This window comes from Cricetulus griseus, chromosome 4 (assembly GCF_003668045.3).
Source record: "Cricetulus griseus strain 17A/GY chromosome 4, alternate assembly CriGri-PICRH-1.0, whole genome shotgun sequence".
In the NCBI taxonomy this organism is placed as follows: Eukaryota; Metazoa; Chordata; class Mammalia; order Rodentia; family Cricetidae; genus Cricetulus; species Cricetulus griseus.
In genome coordinates this window covers 86203320-86218489 of record NC_048597.1, presented here as the reverse complement: position 1 = coordinate 86218489, position 15170 = coordinate 86203320, and the positions used below count along the sequence as shown (strand labels likewise).

Genomic DNA, 15170 nt, shown 5'->3' with positions numbered 1-15170 from the left:
GTCGGGCAAGGGTGGGCAGAAGCAGGGTTGGCTGAGGAGGAGTGGGGCTAAGGGGCTGGGGATGCAGGTGGAAGATGTACATTTTGGACAGAGTCTGCCTCTTGGCAAGGTGCTGCATAAGCTTAGTCAGGAAAAACACCTTTTGAGACCCCATTCTCACAAAAGTTATTCGTGAAGATTGCTGAGGAGACAAGCTATATGTGCAACATCACTATAATAATATAAAACAATAATTTTGCATTATATTGTTATATATAATATATTAATAAGTATATAGATATGTTAATAATATAATATAACATAATAGTGTAATAACATAATATATAATGACATAATATCTGACGTTACCCATTAAGTAAGAGTTATTTTAAGTATATTGTTCATATAATAGAATTTCTTTGGGATATACATGCATACATACATACATACATACATACCACACATACACATGCACACACACACACACACACACACACACACACACACACAAACACACAAACACACACTGAAGTATGTTTACTGACCTAAGAATCTTTTGCATTTGTCAGGTTCATATTTATACTTGTGTAGCTTTAACTAATCACATTTAAGAAACATTTAAAAAATATTCTTGAGGGACTGGAGAGATGGCTCAGTAGTTAAGTGCACTAGCTGCTCTTCCAGGGGACCTGGGCTTAATTAAATTCCAGCACCCACAGGGCAGCTCATAACTGTTTATATATTCAATCCCAGGGGATCTGACGCCCTCTTCTGGCCTCCATCAGTACTACACTCACATGGTTCATAGACACACTCAATCAGGTAAGACACCCACACACATAAAACAAAATTAAAAATATTCTTGAATTTGCTTTCATATGTAACTAAATTTAACCCTCAGCAATTCTGACCTATGGACTTAGTGCTGATGTCTGACACTAAAACTGCAATAGACTCAAAAAAGGAAAACTGCTTAGAACAGGAGACATGAGGACATATGTCACTGCTGACAACTGGATGGTACCTGAGAAGAGGGGAAGAGTGAGCTCAGGGTACATCCGGGCCAGTTCACAGGACAGGAGGGCTAGCGACACGCTGTAGAGAGGTGGCAACGGCCCATGAGTTCCATACAGAATACTGCCAGGCCTTTGTTCGGCAACTTTCTTGGAGTGCACAAAAAGCTTTGCTTCGAGGATCTACAAGGAGTTAAGAAACAAGCTAAAAAAAAAAGTGTTCGCTGTATACCACAGGAAGGTTTACATTTAACCAAAATTGGTAACACCGTCACAAATATGTTTATCTTCATACAGAATCAGTTAACCGCTGTGTCTGGAGAAGCTATGAATGCATGCTTCCTCACCATTCACATGTCACATAGAAACAAGTAAATGCACTCTGGGCCCAAGGATGGGGCTTTTGCATGTGGGTGAATGATACGTGCCTGCATGAGCTGCATGGAGACTTCGTAAATCTCTCTGTTGGTGTCAGAGGCCTTGAAAAGAACAAGGTTCAGCAGCGTCACTATGTCGCAGGGATAGTTCCTGGGGAAGAAAAAAGCAAAACACATGGCATAGTTATTAGACAGCCTGGCTGGTAAGCTGGATAGATTGTCCCCTCTCAAAAGTCTATGTGACGCATGCCTTTAATCCCAGCACTCAGGAAGCAGAGGGAGGCTGATGGATCTCTTTGAGTTCAAGGCCAGCATGGTCTACAGAGTGAGGTCTGGTCTACAGAGTGAGGCCCTGGACAACCAGGGCTGTTACACAGTGAAACCCTGTCTTGAAGAAGAGAAATGTCTAGGGTGGCACATTGACTTGAGTCCTTTGTGGGGAAGGCTCATTTATTTATGTGTTGTTATGTATATCTGAGTGTGTATATGTGCATCATGGCCATGGAGGTGCTGAAGAGCCAGAAGCATCAGGTCACCTGGAGCTGGAGTTACAGAAGGGTGTGACCTCCATGATGCGGGTGCTGGTACTGAACCTGGGTTGTCTGCAGCAGTAGCGCATGCTCTTAACTGTGAAGGCACTGCTCCAGTCCCTACATGAAGCCCTTTGAGTATAAACCTTGGCTGTATTTTATTCTCGCCACTTTCCTAAACCATACGATCTCTCTTAGGGAAGTTTAACTTAGACATGACATCGTTATACTTATTAAGTTGTAGTGCCAAACAGCTTCATGAACTCGATTGTTATACAATAAGGATGGTGGTTTTAGAAGCCTAATCTTTTGGTTGGGGTATGGCTCAGTGGTGGAGGGCATTTTTAGCTTGCATGAGGCCCTGGGTTCAAATCAGTACGTTTACAAATGAGTGTAATATTCAGACTCTTAGTCACCATTCCTCCTTCCTGATTTCTTTCTGAAGTTCTGAGCAGAGGGGATTTAAACGTCCTGTGTCTCCTGGCTTTGATTTGGTGTGCGGCTGGCTAAAGGGCTCACAGTTAGCATGATCAGGACACTTGTCCACATGCCTTTCATTCCTTCAGCATTTGTCTTTATTATTTTCAAATTCTAATCTCACACTTCACTGCGACTGTCTTGGCAATTCAAAGGAAGGACACTGTGAGAACTCTCTCCTGATCAAATGCAACTAACTGTATCATGGACACCCAAAGCGGGGATCTTGTCTGTGAGGGACACAGAAGTCATTCTGGGCTTTCACAGGATCCACTGTAAAGATAACTGCCCTACAGTCAGCTGCTCCTCAGATCACGGAGATCAAGCATCACCATAATTGCCACTAACCACTAATTATGAAAACTCATACCTGTTTCCACACACAGTCGCTATGGCTCTGAAGCAGCCGGATGCAAGCTGGTAGGAACCTGTGTAGCACCGGTCGATGGCCCAATTAAAAAGATTTATTTGGTCAGGGTTAAGTTCCAAGAGCAAGATGACAACTTCACAACCAAGCTGATGAACCTGGGGACAGGGAACAAATCAGTTCTTCCTAGTTCATGAGAAAACATTCTAGCGAATGTAGTTCATGTAAGTGAACAAAGTGGAGTGAGAGCCTTTGCTGAGTTCATCCTTATCCTACACACTCTTCCTTAAGGGCATCAATGGAGAGACGCCTGCTGGGATTCAGACTCCATTGTCTTCTGGGAGGGCCACAGACTGGCAGGAGGGAGACTCCACTCCCCCGGGAAGGTAATGTTGCCTGCGTCTTTCTGAAGTCATCCATTCTTCTTGCCAGTTGCACTGAGTTCAGAATGGAAGGACTTGGCATATGTGTTTGTTATATCAACAGTCTGAGTTTGGAATGCCCCCACAGGCTCCTCTTTTGAAGGAGAATGCTTGATTCCCAGCTGGGAGAAGGTGGAGCCTGGCTGGCAGAAGTATGTCTCTTGGGGTGGCTCTTTGAAGGTTATACCTAACCCCGGTCTCTATCTATGTTTCTATGTCATGTGAAGAGTGAGGTAGCATGCATTCAATGTTCTCCAGACATAGCAATTAACTGATTCTGTATGCAGATAAACATATATGTCATGGTATTACCACATCGCATGAATAGTCTTAGTGCTCTACTCCTAGAAGAGACACTCTGATGGCCATGCCTTCCCCACCCTACAGTCAGTCATTTTCTTTTTCTTCCTCAAATTGTTTCTATTGTCATAGGAATGAAAAGTTACTAATGTAATGCTCATTATTATTAAACATTTTCCCTAATTTCTGTCCTATTTTTTCTGACTTATTTCTTTTACTAACTTCTTGTGCTAAATAGGTCACAGATTGCCAGTCCTTTCCCCTCATTTATACTTTTTAATAATTTCATTTTAAGCAAGGTTTTATCTACCAGCCACTAATTTAATATTTCCATTCTGCTTCACTTAAAGATGATTTCCAGGTAGCGTTGTTATTTATCTGGAAGTATATATAAAAGATTAATTTTGGATTATATGTGTGTGTGGGGTCTGTCTTTCTGTGTATTTGTGTACATGCATATGGGTGATTGAGGAGGCCAGAAGAGGGCATTGAATTCCTTGGAGGGGGTGGTGGTGGATTGCCTCGTGTGGGTGGTGGGAACTCAATCCAGGTCTTCCACAAGAGCAGCCCACACTCTTCAGCACTGAGCCATCTCTCTTCTGTTCCCAGGGAGTACATTTTAATTATATTTAATTACTCATTGCTAGTTTAATGATACTGAGAATAAAGGATGTAGTTTACATTCAAATTATGTGAACTGTGTCGAGACTCACTTTATGACTCGGGTTTGTGGTCAGTTTGGGTAAATAATGCTGTATTTCTGAGCCTGGCACATTACAGCACAATGTACCTACGTACATATCTGAACTCCTGTAGCTGTGGGAGAAAGGCCGTGTGTGCATCGTGCTGTGCTTGCAATTCAGAAACTCAACTTTTTCAACTCAAAAATGTTGAAAAGCAATGTATTTCTGACTCATACTTACTCGTAAGTCTTGACAAGCCAGAATATTGTCAAGCCACTTGTACAGATAGCCGTCTGGAGAGAGGCCAACATTGTCAAAAACAGGGCCACAGCACAGCACTGCTGACATTGCCTGAAATTAGAAATGGTGAAATTTAGAGATGGTGTCTGGAGTAACAAATAAAGCCACCAGTGTCTAGGGGCTTTAAAGAACACAACAGGGAAATCTGGTTGCTACCTCTTTCTTGTCTCAGAAACAAAGACTCAATATGTAGCAGAGGTTAGCCTTGAACTTGCAGACCTCCAGCCTCGGCTGCCCGAATGCTGGAATCACAGGCATGTACCACTATGCCTGGCTGGGTGGCAGTTCTTTAGTAACAGCTATTGTTGTTTTGTTTTTTTCGAGATGGGGTTTTTCTGTGTAGCCCTGGCTGTCCTGGAACTTGCTCTGTAGACCAGGCTGGCCTTGAACTCACGGATCTGCCTGCCTCTGCCTCTGCCTCCCGAGTGTCAGGATTAAAGGTGTATGCCACCACTACCTGGCCCAGATTTCAATTTTAAAGATTAAAATATAGCTATAGCTTCATGGATATATACATTTGTGATTATAATGCATGTTTATAAAGAAAGAGTAAAACAAAATGGCTATTTTACAATAATTCACATCAAATTTCTTTTAGTTGTTTCAAGTGAGTAAATTCTGCTTATAAGGTAAATCTAGCTGTTTGTGTTTTACATAGTATGGAAATACTTATGATCTTTGATCAAAAGTTAAAAAAATTAAGAATATATACTTTAGATCCTTGGGGCGGGGGACGGTGGAGAGAGTAAGAGAAGGAGATTTTGACTAATGGTGCTTGGCAGGAATAACTGACTGTCAGGGCAACCATTTAAAGGCACCCAATGGGTTGCATATAAGCATCAACCAATAACTTATGATGGAGATGACAGCCGACACAGTTACAATGACAGCTGACAGTTACTTCTTGAAAGGACTTCAGGCTGCAAGATCTAATGTTAGGTTGCAAGACCTGGTTTGAAAGAGAAGTGCCCCTCCATAGCCTAACATAGTTCAACATGTGGTCCTCAGTTGACAGCAACTCTTGAGGAGGGTAAGGAGTCTTTTTTTTTTTCTTTTTTTGATGCAAACTGCACAGGGCTTTATTATAGTTGTTTAACGATCTAACCCCATGTTAGCTCGGGCCTTCAATCCATCCACCATGGCAGATGGCTAGGAAAGACCGCTCGAAGTGGCTGCATAGAGATCTTGTAAGGCAGCGTAAGGGGAGTGTCTAGGGGTACGCACAGGCTCATGATTGTTGTGCCTCCAGGTTTGGAGGGTTTGCCCTGTGTTGATTGGTCAACTGGTTGTTATGGCCCATAGGCCCTCCCAGGGTGGTTGCCATGCTCTGCGCGTCATTGCTGTGCACTTGTCTGTAAAGCATGAGGGTAAGGAATCTTGATGGTAGAAGTACATCACTGTGGGCATAGTGTGGCAGTTTATAGCCCTACTCTGCTTCCTGCTTTCTCTGCTTCCTGTTTGTGTGATTAAAGCTCCCTGTGCCGGTAAGCCTGCTATGTTTTCCCAAATTAGGGACTCCAGCATTCTGGAACCTCAAGCAGAAACAAACTCATTCTTCTGTGCACTGTTTTTAGTCATGGCATTTCATCCCAGTGATGGAAGAATAACGAATACAATGACCACACTGCTTCAGATTTGAAGTTCTTCACAGTGTGGCTGTCTAGGAAAAGATTGAAGGAGAATGGGATGAAGCTGTTGGTTATGTTTTCGCCCTCTCTTACAATGGAGTGTTAATTTGCAATGTTGCAACTTCAGGGGTAAATAGACAAAACTGTTCTCACACTGAAGAAACACTGGATAAAAGCGAAAGCTTGACAACATTGTACATTTTGCTATTGTGAGCCCAAGTGGAATGCTTATGTCTTTGGACACATCTTCAATTATGCATTTGGAATTATTGAATTTATATTGACACACGTGTGCATATATCCATCTGAATTTTTATTAGATCTGTATGCATATTTTATTGTATTCTATTACTTCGTTTAGCTGTTTTAAGGCATGGCTGTTAGCTTAACAAAGGACAGCACTGGTGCTATGAACCAACCTTTAGGGCACAGTACTGGTATCTGGTTATCTGGTGGTTCCTGTCACTGTACCGATCCAGAGGTGTAAACATGATGCTGAAGGGGCCCGCCCACTGGCTGAACAAGATGAAGAGGTGGTGCCTCAGGCTTTGCTGGGGGAAGAGAAATCTTCTGTGATGAACTAGAGAGAACAACACACAACCAGTGTCCATTAGATGAAGATAACCATAGTGCTATTGAATATTATGCTCAAGTTGTGGGGGAAGGAAAAATTTCCACTCTCCTGAAGTTGTTTTGTTTTTAATTTTAATTATATGTATATGTGTTTTTCTGTGAGTGGGTAGGTGTCCATGAGTACAGGTGCCCACAGAGGCCAGAAGAAGATGTTGGATCACCCGAAACCAGAGTTACAAATGGATGTGAGCTGCCTGATATAGGTGCTGGGGATTCAACTTGGACCCTCTGCATGAGCAGTACCTGATCCAATCTCTCCATCCCCGAGGCCCAACTGTTCCTCTCAGCCCTTTTCCTTGGCTTGGAGCTGGGGCTAGAACTTGGGCTTTGCGCATGCGCAGCACACCCACTCCCAGTGAGCTACCCTGCCAGCTCCCTAATTTCTGTTTTCTTTAGCTACAGAAGCTTGACTTTTTAAATATATCACAACACAATTTTCCTTTCTGTGAGTGTACTCTTCACAGAGTAAGAGAAGAGAGAGACACTGTGACTTGCAGACACTATAACTCAGTGCCTCTCAACCTTCCTAACGCTGAGACTCTTTGATACAGTTCCTCCTGCTGTGGTGACCTCCAACCATAAAATCATTTCCTTGCTATTTCATCACTGTAATTTTGCTACTGTTCTGACAATCGTAATGTAAATATCATATATGCAAGATATCTGATTTTGACTCCAAAGCAGTCACGACCGACAGTTTGGGAATCACTGCTCTAACTGATCTTTCCACCTAACTTTTGTGTATATAGAATGAATTTTTGTGACCACTGCTCCCTGATATTAGGGAGAACATAGTGGGATATAATATGTACTATTTCAAAAACAAGTACTTCACATTGCCAAAGGGGAAGTCAAGCTTAAATTGTAGTTTAAAGATGAGGTGGACCAATCCAGTTAATAACATCAAAATAACAAAAAGGCACATTAGCTGAGTTATTTTTATAATTACACCCAGAATTTATAATTTGAGTAACTTTTTTAAAAGATTTTATTTATTTATTTATTTATTTATTATGTATACAACATTCTGCTTCCATGTATATCTGCACACCAGTGGAAGGCACCAGATCTTGTAACAGATGGTTGTGAGCCACCATGTGGTTGCTGGGAACTGAACTCAGGACCTCTGGAAGAGCAGTCGGTGCTCTTAACCACTGAGCCATCTCTCCATCCCCTTGAGTAACTTTTATAGCAAGTCAACCATCTACTTTGTTTCATGTACCTTTATCAGAATTAAAATGTTTCTTATCTATGTGGCCTGTGAGCTAGGCTTTGCAAGATGTAACAGTTAAACCAGGTGTAAAGGGTTTTCCATACTATAGAATTCTAGCTTGTGTCCTCATTGGAGGAATGGGGCTGTTGCCCAGGGGAACAGGAGCAAATGAAGCCCGTGGGAAGGGTTCCTCTGAAGTCCTTCCTTCAAAATGACGGCAGTTCATTTTCAGACCAGGACCAAAGCCAAGATAGAAGTGACACACACAATACCAAAGTGATTCTGACGGTTCCCTTGGTGACTCCACTAGGCTGAGGTGACCTGGTCTCATGTGTATTTTCAGTGTCTTAGAATAAACAAAGAAACTAACCCAGACCTATATGCAGGCCAATAGGAAAGAACAATTATGAGGAATGCGAATGTTTTACCCAGATTTACCCAGCCCGAAGATAACTTGAAATGATGGATTACCTGGAACACATTGAATTAAGTTGGCAACCATGGCACTAAAATGTGCCCGAATGTCTTTAAGAATTTCAACTTCTTTGTCATTTTCAGCTTCTAAGAGCATTCGGGTCAAGTCCACGTACTCCAAGAACAGCGCTCCAAGGGCCAGGGTGTCTCGCTCTAAGGCTCCATTTGTGCTGGAAGGAAGGGGAAGGGCAATTTCAGACATGTTAACTCTGAAGTATCAAATTCGTCATGACAGCAGTACTAACGGTTGAAATGCACACAGCAGATCTGGTCTTTACGCCCACTGTGAGTGGCGTACGGAAAAAGATAAGGACAATTTAACAAAGTCTTTGCTGAAGTCATATATATGAAAGAGCAAGAAGAACTGGAAAAGGGGATTTTTGGCAAGAGGAGGCCAGCTCAGTCATTTCTCCAACCTGTCACTTATCACCCCGGCATCTGCCAGAAGTTCGAATATCCGAAGCAGCTGTAGTCTCAGCAAGTCTCTTCGTTCTCGACGTTTCTTGTTCTGTGTAGAAAGAGGTAATGCCACTTACAGTCAAGGATAAGACTATTCAAACTCTAGGGTGTAATTTAGTTTTGTCAAGTTTTCTAAGTAAGTGTGATGCATTGCCCCTCTTTCTAGTCAGTAGAGACAATGCCAGTTATTAATGGCTGTCAGGAAAACACTGTAAGTGAGTGAGCCAGTAAGAATATATAAGACGTGTGGAGAGACAGCTCAGAGGTTAAGAGCACTGACTGTTCTTCCAGAGGTCCTGAGTTCCATCCCCAGCAACCACATGGTAGCTCACAACCATCTATAATGAGATCTGGTGCCCTCTTCTGGCATGAGGCATACATGGAGGCAGATTGCTGTATACATAATAAATAAATAAATCTTAAAAAAAAAAAGAATATATAAGAGGCAGAAATGTTGAGTGTGCACCTCATGTCCCAAGGTGCCAGTGACTGGAGTGCCAGGACAGGTCAGGGTATGTTGACAATCTCCACTGTCTATTCAGTGAGTGCATGCTATCCTTCAGGCTGCTGAATTCCTGCTGCTTTTTTTTTTTTAAGTTCTTATTTTTATGTGTATGAGTGTTTTGTCTAGATGTATGTCTGTGTACCCATTGTGTGCAGTGCCCATGGGAGCCAGAAGAGGGCACAAGATTCCCTGGAACTGAAGTTCTAGACTGTTGTGAGTAACCCAGGCCCTTTGAAAGAGCAGCCAGTGCTTTTGAGAGCGGAGCTGTGTGTATCCTTAGCTCCATATTTCTGTTGTTTCTTGTATGGTATCTAAAGGAAGCTCCTTTTTCTTTTTCTTTTTTTAAGACAGGGTTTCTCTGTGTAGCTTTGTAGATCAGGCTGGCCTCAAACTCACAGAAATCTGCCTGTCTCTGCCTCCCGAGTGTTTGTACTAAAGGCCTGTGCCACCACCGCCCAGCTGGAAGCTTCTTTTTCATTCTTACTATTTTTCAATCTTGGTGCATTATAATGAAATTCTGGGATGGATTCATTCTGGGGAAAATAACATTGAGGGATATATGTATCTCATAAGCTAAATGAGACATGGTTTCCTTGGTCAGTGATTCTTGGTTTTTGTTGTTGTTTTTTGTTTGTTTGTTTTTCAAGACTGGGCTTCTCTGTGTAACAGCCCCGACTGTCCTGGAACTCACTCTGCAGACCAGGATATCCTTGAACTCAGAGAGACCCACCTGCCTTCGTTTCTCAAGTGCTGGGATTAAAGGCCCATGCCACCACTGCCTGGCTCTGGTTTGTTAATGATGACAACACCACCAAGCAAACTAAAAACCAAAATTAAGGTTTAACTTAAACTTTTGCAAAAGACTATTAACACACTTACATGGCTACCTAAGTTGTTTTGCATTTGTGCATTTAGAAAAGAAAATTCTTTAAAATCTGAATGAACTTTTGTAAATGAATGAAAATGACAAAACCCACCATATTAAGGTTCACTCTTAGAAGCAGGGTAGGGTGTTTGTGTTCTTTAGGGGATGACAAAGGGGATGATTAAGTTCACATCACTGTCCAAACTGGTCGGGCCTTCAGGATGGGGCCTCTGAACCTTACCTCTGGCCTTCTCTCTAGAGCCTCCTTCATTAATGGATGGAGTTCTTCCACCAGTTCTCTGCAGAGGGAAAAGTTTGTTGTTGATATCAAACTTGTCACCAATATATCCATTCCAGCATAAATAGCACACTTATTTCACTTGGCTATTAGTCAAAACCTCCCATGACATCTCCATGGGTATTACTCTATACACATGGTCTCTGTACACAAGGTGTCTGTCCCCATTCCAATGCTGTGCACAATGAAACAGTGTTTCCCAAGTATTTACTAAATCCAGCGAGCTTCAGGACTGGCTATGAAACTGAAAATAAGTAAAATTGAGTCTCTGTCCTTTAAAAACCCCTCAGTCCAATCAGGAGGAGAGAGAGTCAATATTGAACTCCCTTGGGGACCCGCCCTTACGAGACTGGCATATAACAGATTTAAAGCATGGAACCTATATTTTAGAGCCAAGCTTACACTTGTGTTATACGATAGATGCAAATCATAGCAGGAGATAAATAGTGCAGTTTTCACTAAAACCTTTCATGTGTAGAGATAATGTTTTAATACATATCTTATTACATTTCTCTGTGTCATAAATATATTATACATATACATGTATACACATGTACTTTATGTATTATATGCATATATATACTTTATACACCCCCATATATATATATATATATATATATATATGTGTGTGTGTGTGTGTGTGTGTGTGTATCTCACCCCTCCCATCTCCAATTATTGTTTATACCTGTTATGAATTGTCTTTTTTGGGAAATTATTTCTGAATTGCTATGTTAAAACAGACATGAGATCTAGTTAGACAAATTTGGAAGCTGCTGCCATACTCATGGTTACTAAGCATCACCCTCCAGGAAACCAGGAAAGCTAATGAGAATCTATGCCACTCTGTAATGAGAGAAAAATCTGAGTTTTTGGTCTCCATTGTTCAAATAAAGACAGAATTTCTTTACCAAAGAATCTTATTTAATAATGTGTAATGTTAATAACCATAAAATATAATATCAGAGGATATTATATGAGTATATGTTAACATAAATAATATGCAATATTAATAGTTGTTAATAACATTAATAACCCTCACCTACTTGTCAGCTATTTACCAAATATTTTTTATGTGAATACACACATCTTAGCAAATTATGGGGCAGATTCCATTGCATTAAATTCATTTAAAATAAAAAATATGAATTTTACTTCTATGTGTACAGATGTTTTGTCTGCTTATGTAGCTGTGCCACATGCATGCAGTGCCCATGGAGACCAGAAGAGGGCACTAGGAATTGAACCTAGGTCCTCTGCAAGGGCAGCCAGTGCTCTTAACTAATTCTGAGGCTCAAATTGTTTTATTAGAGAGAGAGAGAGATTTTATTTCAGTTGTTGTACTAATCTTGAGGCTGTGCAAACTGAGACTCACAAAATTTCGGCAGCATCTACCTCCAGGAATACAGAGAGAGAGATCAAGCTGTGCTTGGGGACTTGGCATTCTTTGGGAAAGATCATTGACCCATTTTAGGAATTGTGAGCTATCTTTTAAAAGCTAATCTAACTAACCAATAACTGGCTAAATGCTAGTTAATTGGTACTCTGGTGATGGGAACTTGTAATTTTTACTTACTGTTCAGGGTGAGATATTGGGGGAGTCCCCTTTTTCTAACTGCTAGGAAGCTTTTGTTTGATGTTACCTTTATCCTTATTCATTTTTATGTCTTGGCTAAACACCATAACTAGTGTGAAATGACACTTCATGCTATCTCTTCCAGAAGGTTTTGACACTGCCTCAGATATCTGACTATAAGATCACAAAGACAGTTTGATTGAGGCACAAACATGCTTTATAGAAAGATGGATCATGTTACCTGAGGCGCCTAGTGGGTTCCATTCATGTGTCACCCTCAAGTCTGCTATAGGAATGGCAGGGAATCATACACTACCCTTCTTTTGGTATTGCAGCCTCTCAAAGTCTGGCTAACTGGGGATGGACGGGGAATTATCTTCACTTATGGATACATAAGACAAAGCTTGCAAGTGAAATAAAAGTTGAGAAATAAAATGAAAGTTGCAAGGAAGGCTGCTTACCTTCAACCAATGGCATGAAGGACATTACATACAGGCCATCAGCATCCCAGATGCTGGCTGGCATCTGCCACCCCCAAGGTTGAGTTAAGAGATAACTATAATCGTAGCTACATGTATGACCCAGAAGAATGTACTGTGACAACCATACCTGAAAACAAGGGAATTTGTTCTTCCAAATCCTAAAACAAGGGACTCTGTGATCTCGATGTTCTCCAACCTCATCAAAGGCACCAACTGCTTTAGCAGGACGCCCACTGATGGCGTGCCAATGGCCTGAAACAAGATGACTTGAAGTGACAAAGAGAATTTGGTAATTGAATGATAACAGTTTCAAGCACCTGAGTCACATCCCAAGGTACTGCCATCATTTTAGGAGAAAGGAAAAAAAAAAAACAAAAAACCTTAAAACCCCACACAGTTAATGCAGTACAATTCAAATATTTCCTACCTGGGACACAAGTCCGAAAGAAAAATCTGTCCTTTTCTTTTAAATCATTTAAGTCAACAAAACTACTTTTAACAAACTCATTGGATAGAGTTGTGGTTTTGAGGCATTCAATTGGTGAAGAGGGAAAGGGCACAGAGGAGACAAGCCCAACCTTGAGGCACTGATGAATGCAAGGCTCCCTAATGCAAGCTTCCTAATCTTTTAGTCTTCCATCCCACACTCACAGGAGAGGAGCAATAAATTATTCACAGAGATGCTTAATGAAATCTGGAAATGTGTTGGAAGAAAATCTGATTCCATTCTATTCCAGATGGCAGGCACAGTGTGATTTGCAATGGGAACACTAGACAAATGAGCTAAAAACCCAAAACCAAAACCAAAACCAAAACAAATGAACAACAGCAATAACAACAAAAAACCCTTACAGAAGCATGTCATGTCACCTTGTTATCGTAGCTCACTGTACCATCGGGGGTTGTTGCCATTATCTCTGGAGTGGACGCTCGTAAGTGTCCTGGGCTCATAATACTGGGTTTGGCAACTCCAAAACAGAGAATGAGGTAATTTCTCCACAAGGTAACGTAGTTGTCTCCACTACCTGCAGTGCTGGTTTTCTTGGCATTGATGGGGCTGCTATGGATATAGAGACAAACAGAAAGGTAGAACTAAATTCCCGATTTAATTTTTGATTTTGCTTTATTTTACTGTGTGTGTGTGTGTGTGTCTGTGTGTGTGTGTGTGTGTGTGTGTGTGTGTACACATGAGTGTAGGTGCCTATGGAGACCAGAAGAGGGCATCTGATACCTTGGAGCTGGAGGTACAGAGGGTTGTGAGCCATTCAACCCACTTAATGTGGGTGCTGGAACTGAACTGTGGTTCTCTGCAAAATCAGTGTGTGCAGCTTAACCACTGAGCCGTCTCTTGGGCCCAAATTCTTGATTTTGAATATGAATTTCTTGGGGTTCTGTTTGAGACAGGTTCTCACTATATAGGCCTGTTTGTACACAGCCTGGCTGGCCTTGAACTGTGGCAACCCTTCTATGTTAGCCTCTTGAGTGCTAGGATTGTAGGCATCGACTACCAAGCCAGGCTATAAATGCCAATTGTTAAATAAAGAGCCTTAGGAGGGTTCAAACAATTAGGCAGCTGTCCATCAAGGATGAGTGGATGGATAGAAGAATTTTAAAGGTCTCTGTAGCAAGAGGCAGAGCTTCCTGTACTAGTACACTTAGTCACATAGATTATTAAAGCAAATGAAAAGCCAACCCTTGTTCTAGAGAGGGTTTTTTTTTTTATCTCTACTATACATTAAGAATTCTAGCTGGCCTGGATGGTGGTGCACGCCTTTAATCCCAGCACTTGGGAGGCAGAGGCAGGCCGATCTCTGTGAGTTTGAGGCCAGCCTGGTCTACAGAGTTAGTTCCAGAACAGCCAAGACTACACAAAGAAACCCTGTCTCAAAAAAATAAAAAAATAATTCTATAGCAGGAAATCAAAAAATTAGAGAAGATATGATAGTCCAACCCCTTACATGAAATGAAAATTTAAGAGACTCAATGACGAAGCAAAGAAAACACATGGACACCTTACTTTGGGTCTACCAGCGGCATCACGGACTGCAGCCGGGTAAAGGCATACGGCCAGGCATAGCTGAGAGCTGTGGGGCAGTGTTTCGGCAAGTTTTCCTGTCGGAGGAAGCTGAAGAGGCAGAGGACCCAGGGGTCTTTGACAGACTGTGCGAAGATCCAGACGTGGGAAGGGCTCTTCACATCATAATGGCTGTTGACCAGGACTGCATTCCACTCCACCAGCCACTGTAGATCCACATTGTGGGTCAGCGGCAGTGTTGCCTGCGGGCAAAGAAGCAGGTGGTCAAAGAGGACAGACATGTCTGTCTTCACCAGGGCTCAGTCTGCCACTTCCATTTCCACAGTGCCTTTCCTGACCTCCGATGTCATGGGCCAGCTTTGGGTCTTCAACAGCCATCTTCCACCCATCATATACAAAGTCTGTGTGAGGTGACTGAGCCTCTCTGCCAGCACATAAGCAGCAATTAGTGCAAAGTTCAATAAGTATGATCATTTGTTTTTTTATTGTTAGGTTTTTTTGGTTTGTTTTTGTTTTTTCGAGACAGGGTTTCCCTGTGTAGCTTTGGAGCCTATCCT

At 41.8% G+C, this 15170-nt stretch overlaps 1 protein-coding gene across 6 annotated transcripts in view; it reads right to left on the bottom strand.

Annotated features, from left to right (window-relative positions):
- Window positions 1–15170, bottom strand: part of Fry (FRY microtubule binding protein) — a 378278-nt gene that overhangs the window by 83640 nt on the left and 279468 nt on the right. For all 6 annotated transcript variants that reach the window (XM_035443188.1, XM_035443189.1, XM_035443184.1 and 3 more), the window contains 11 exons: window positions 14596–14855; window positions 13449–13638; window positions 12706–12830; window positions 10467–10524; window positions 8813–8904; window positions 8394–8566; window positions 6496–6656; window positions 4389–4499; window positions 2747–2901; window positions 1421–1520; window positions 1004–1175 (listed from right to left, as the gene is read on the bottom strand). In XM_035443188.1, coding sequence (XP_035299079.1) covers window positions 1004–1175; window positions 1421–1520; window positions 2747–2901; window positions 4389–4499; window positions 6496–6656; window positions 8394–8566; window positions 8813–8904; window positions 10467–10524; window positions 12706–12830; window positions 13449–13638; window positions 14596–14855 — 1597 coding nt within the window. The remainder of the gene's footprint in view (window positions 1–1003; window positions 1176–1420; window positions 1521–2746; window positions 2902–4388; window positions 4500–6495; window positions 6657–8393; window positions 8567–8812; window positions 8905–10466; window positions 10525–12705; window positions 12831–13448; window positions 13639–14595; window positions 14856–15170) is intronic.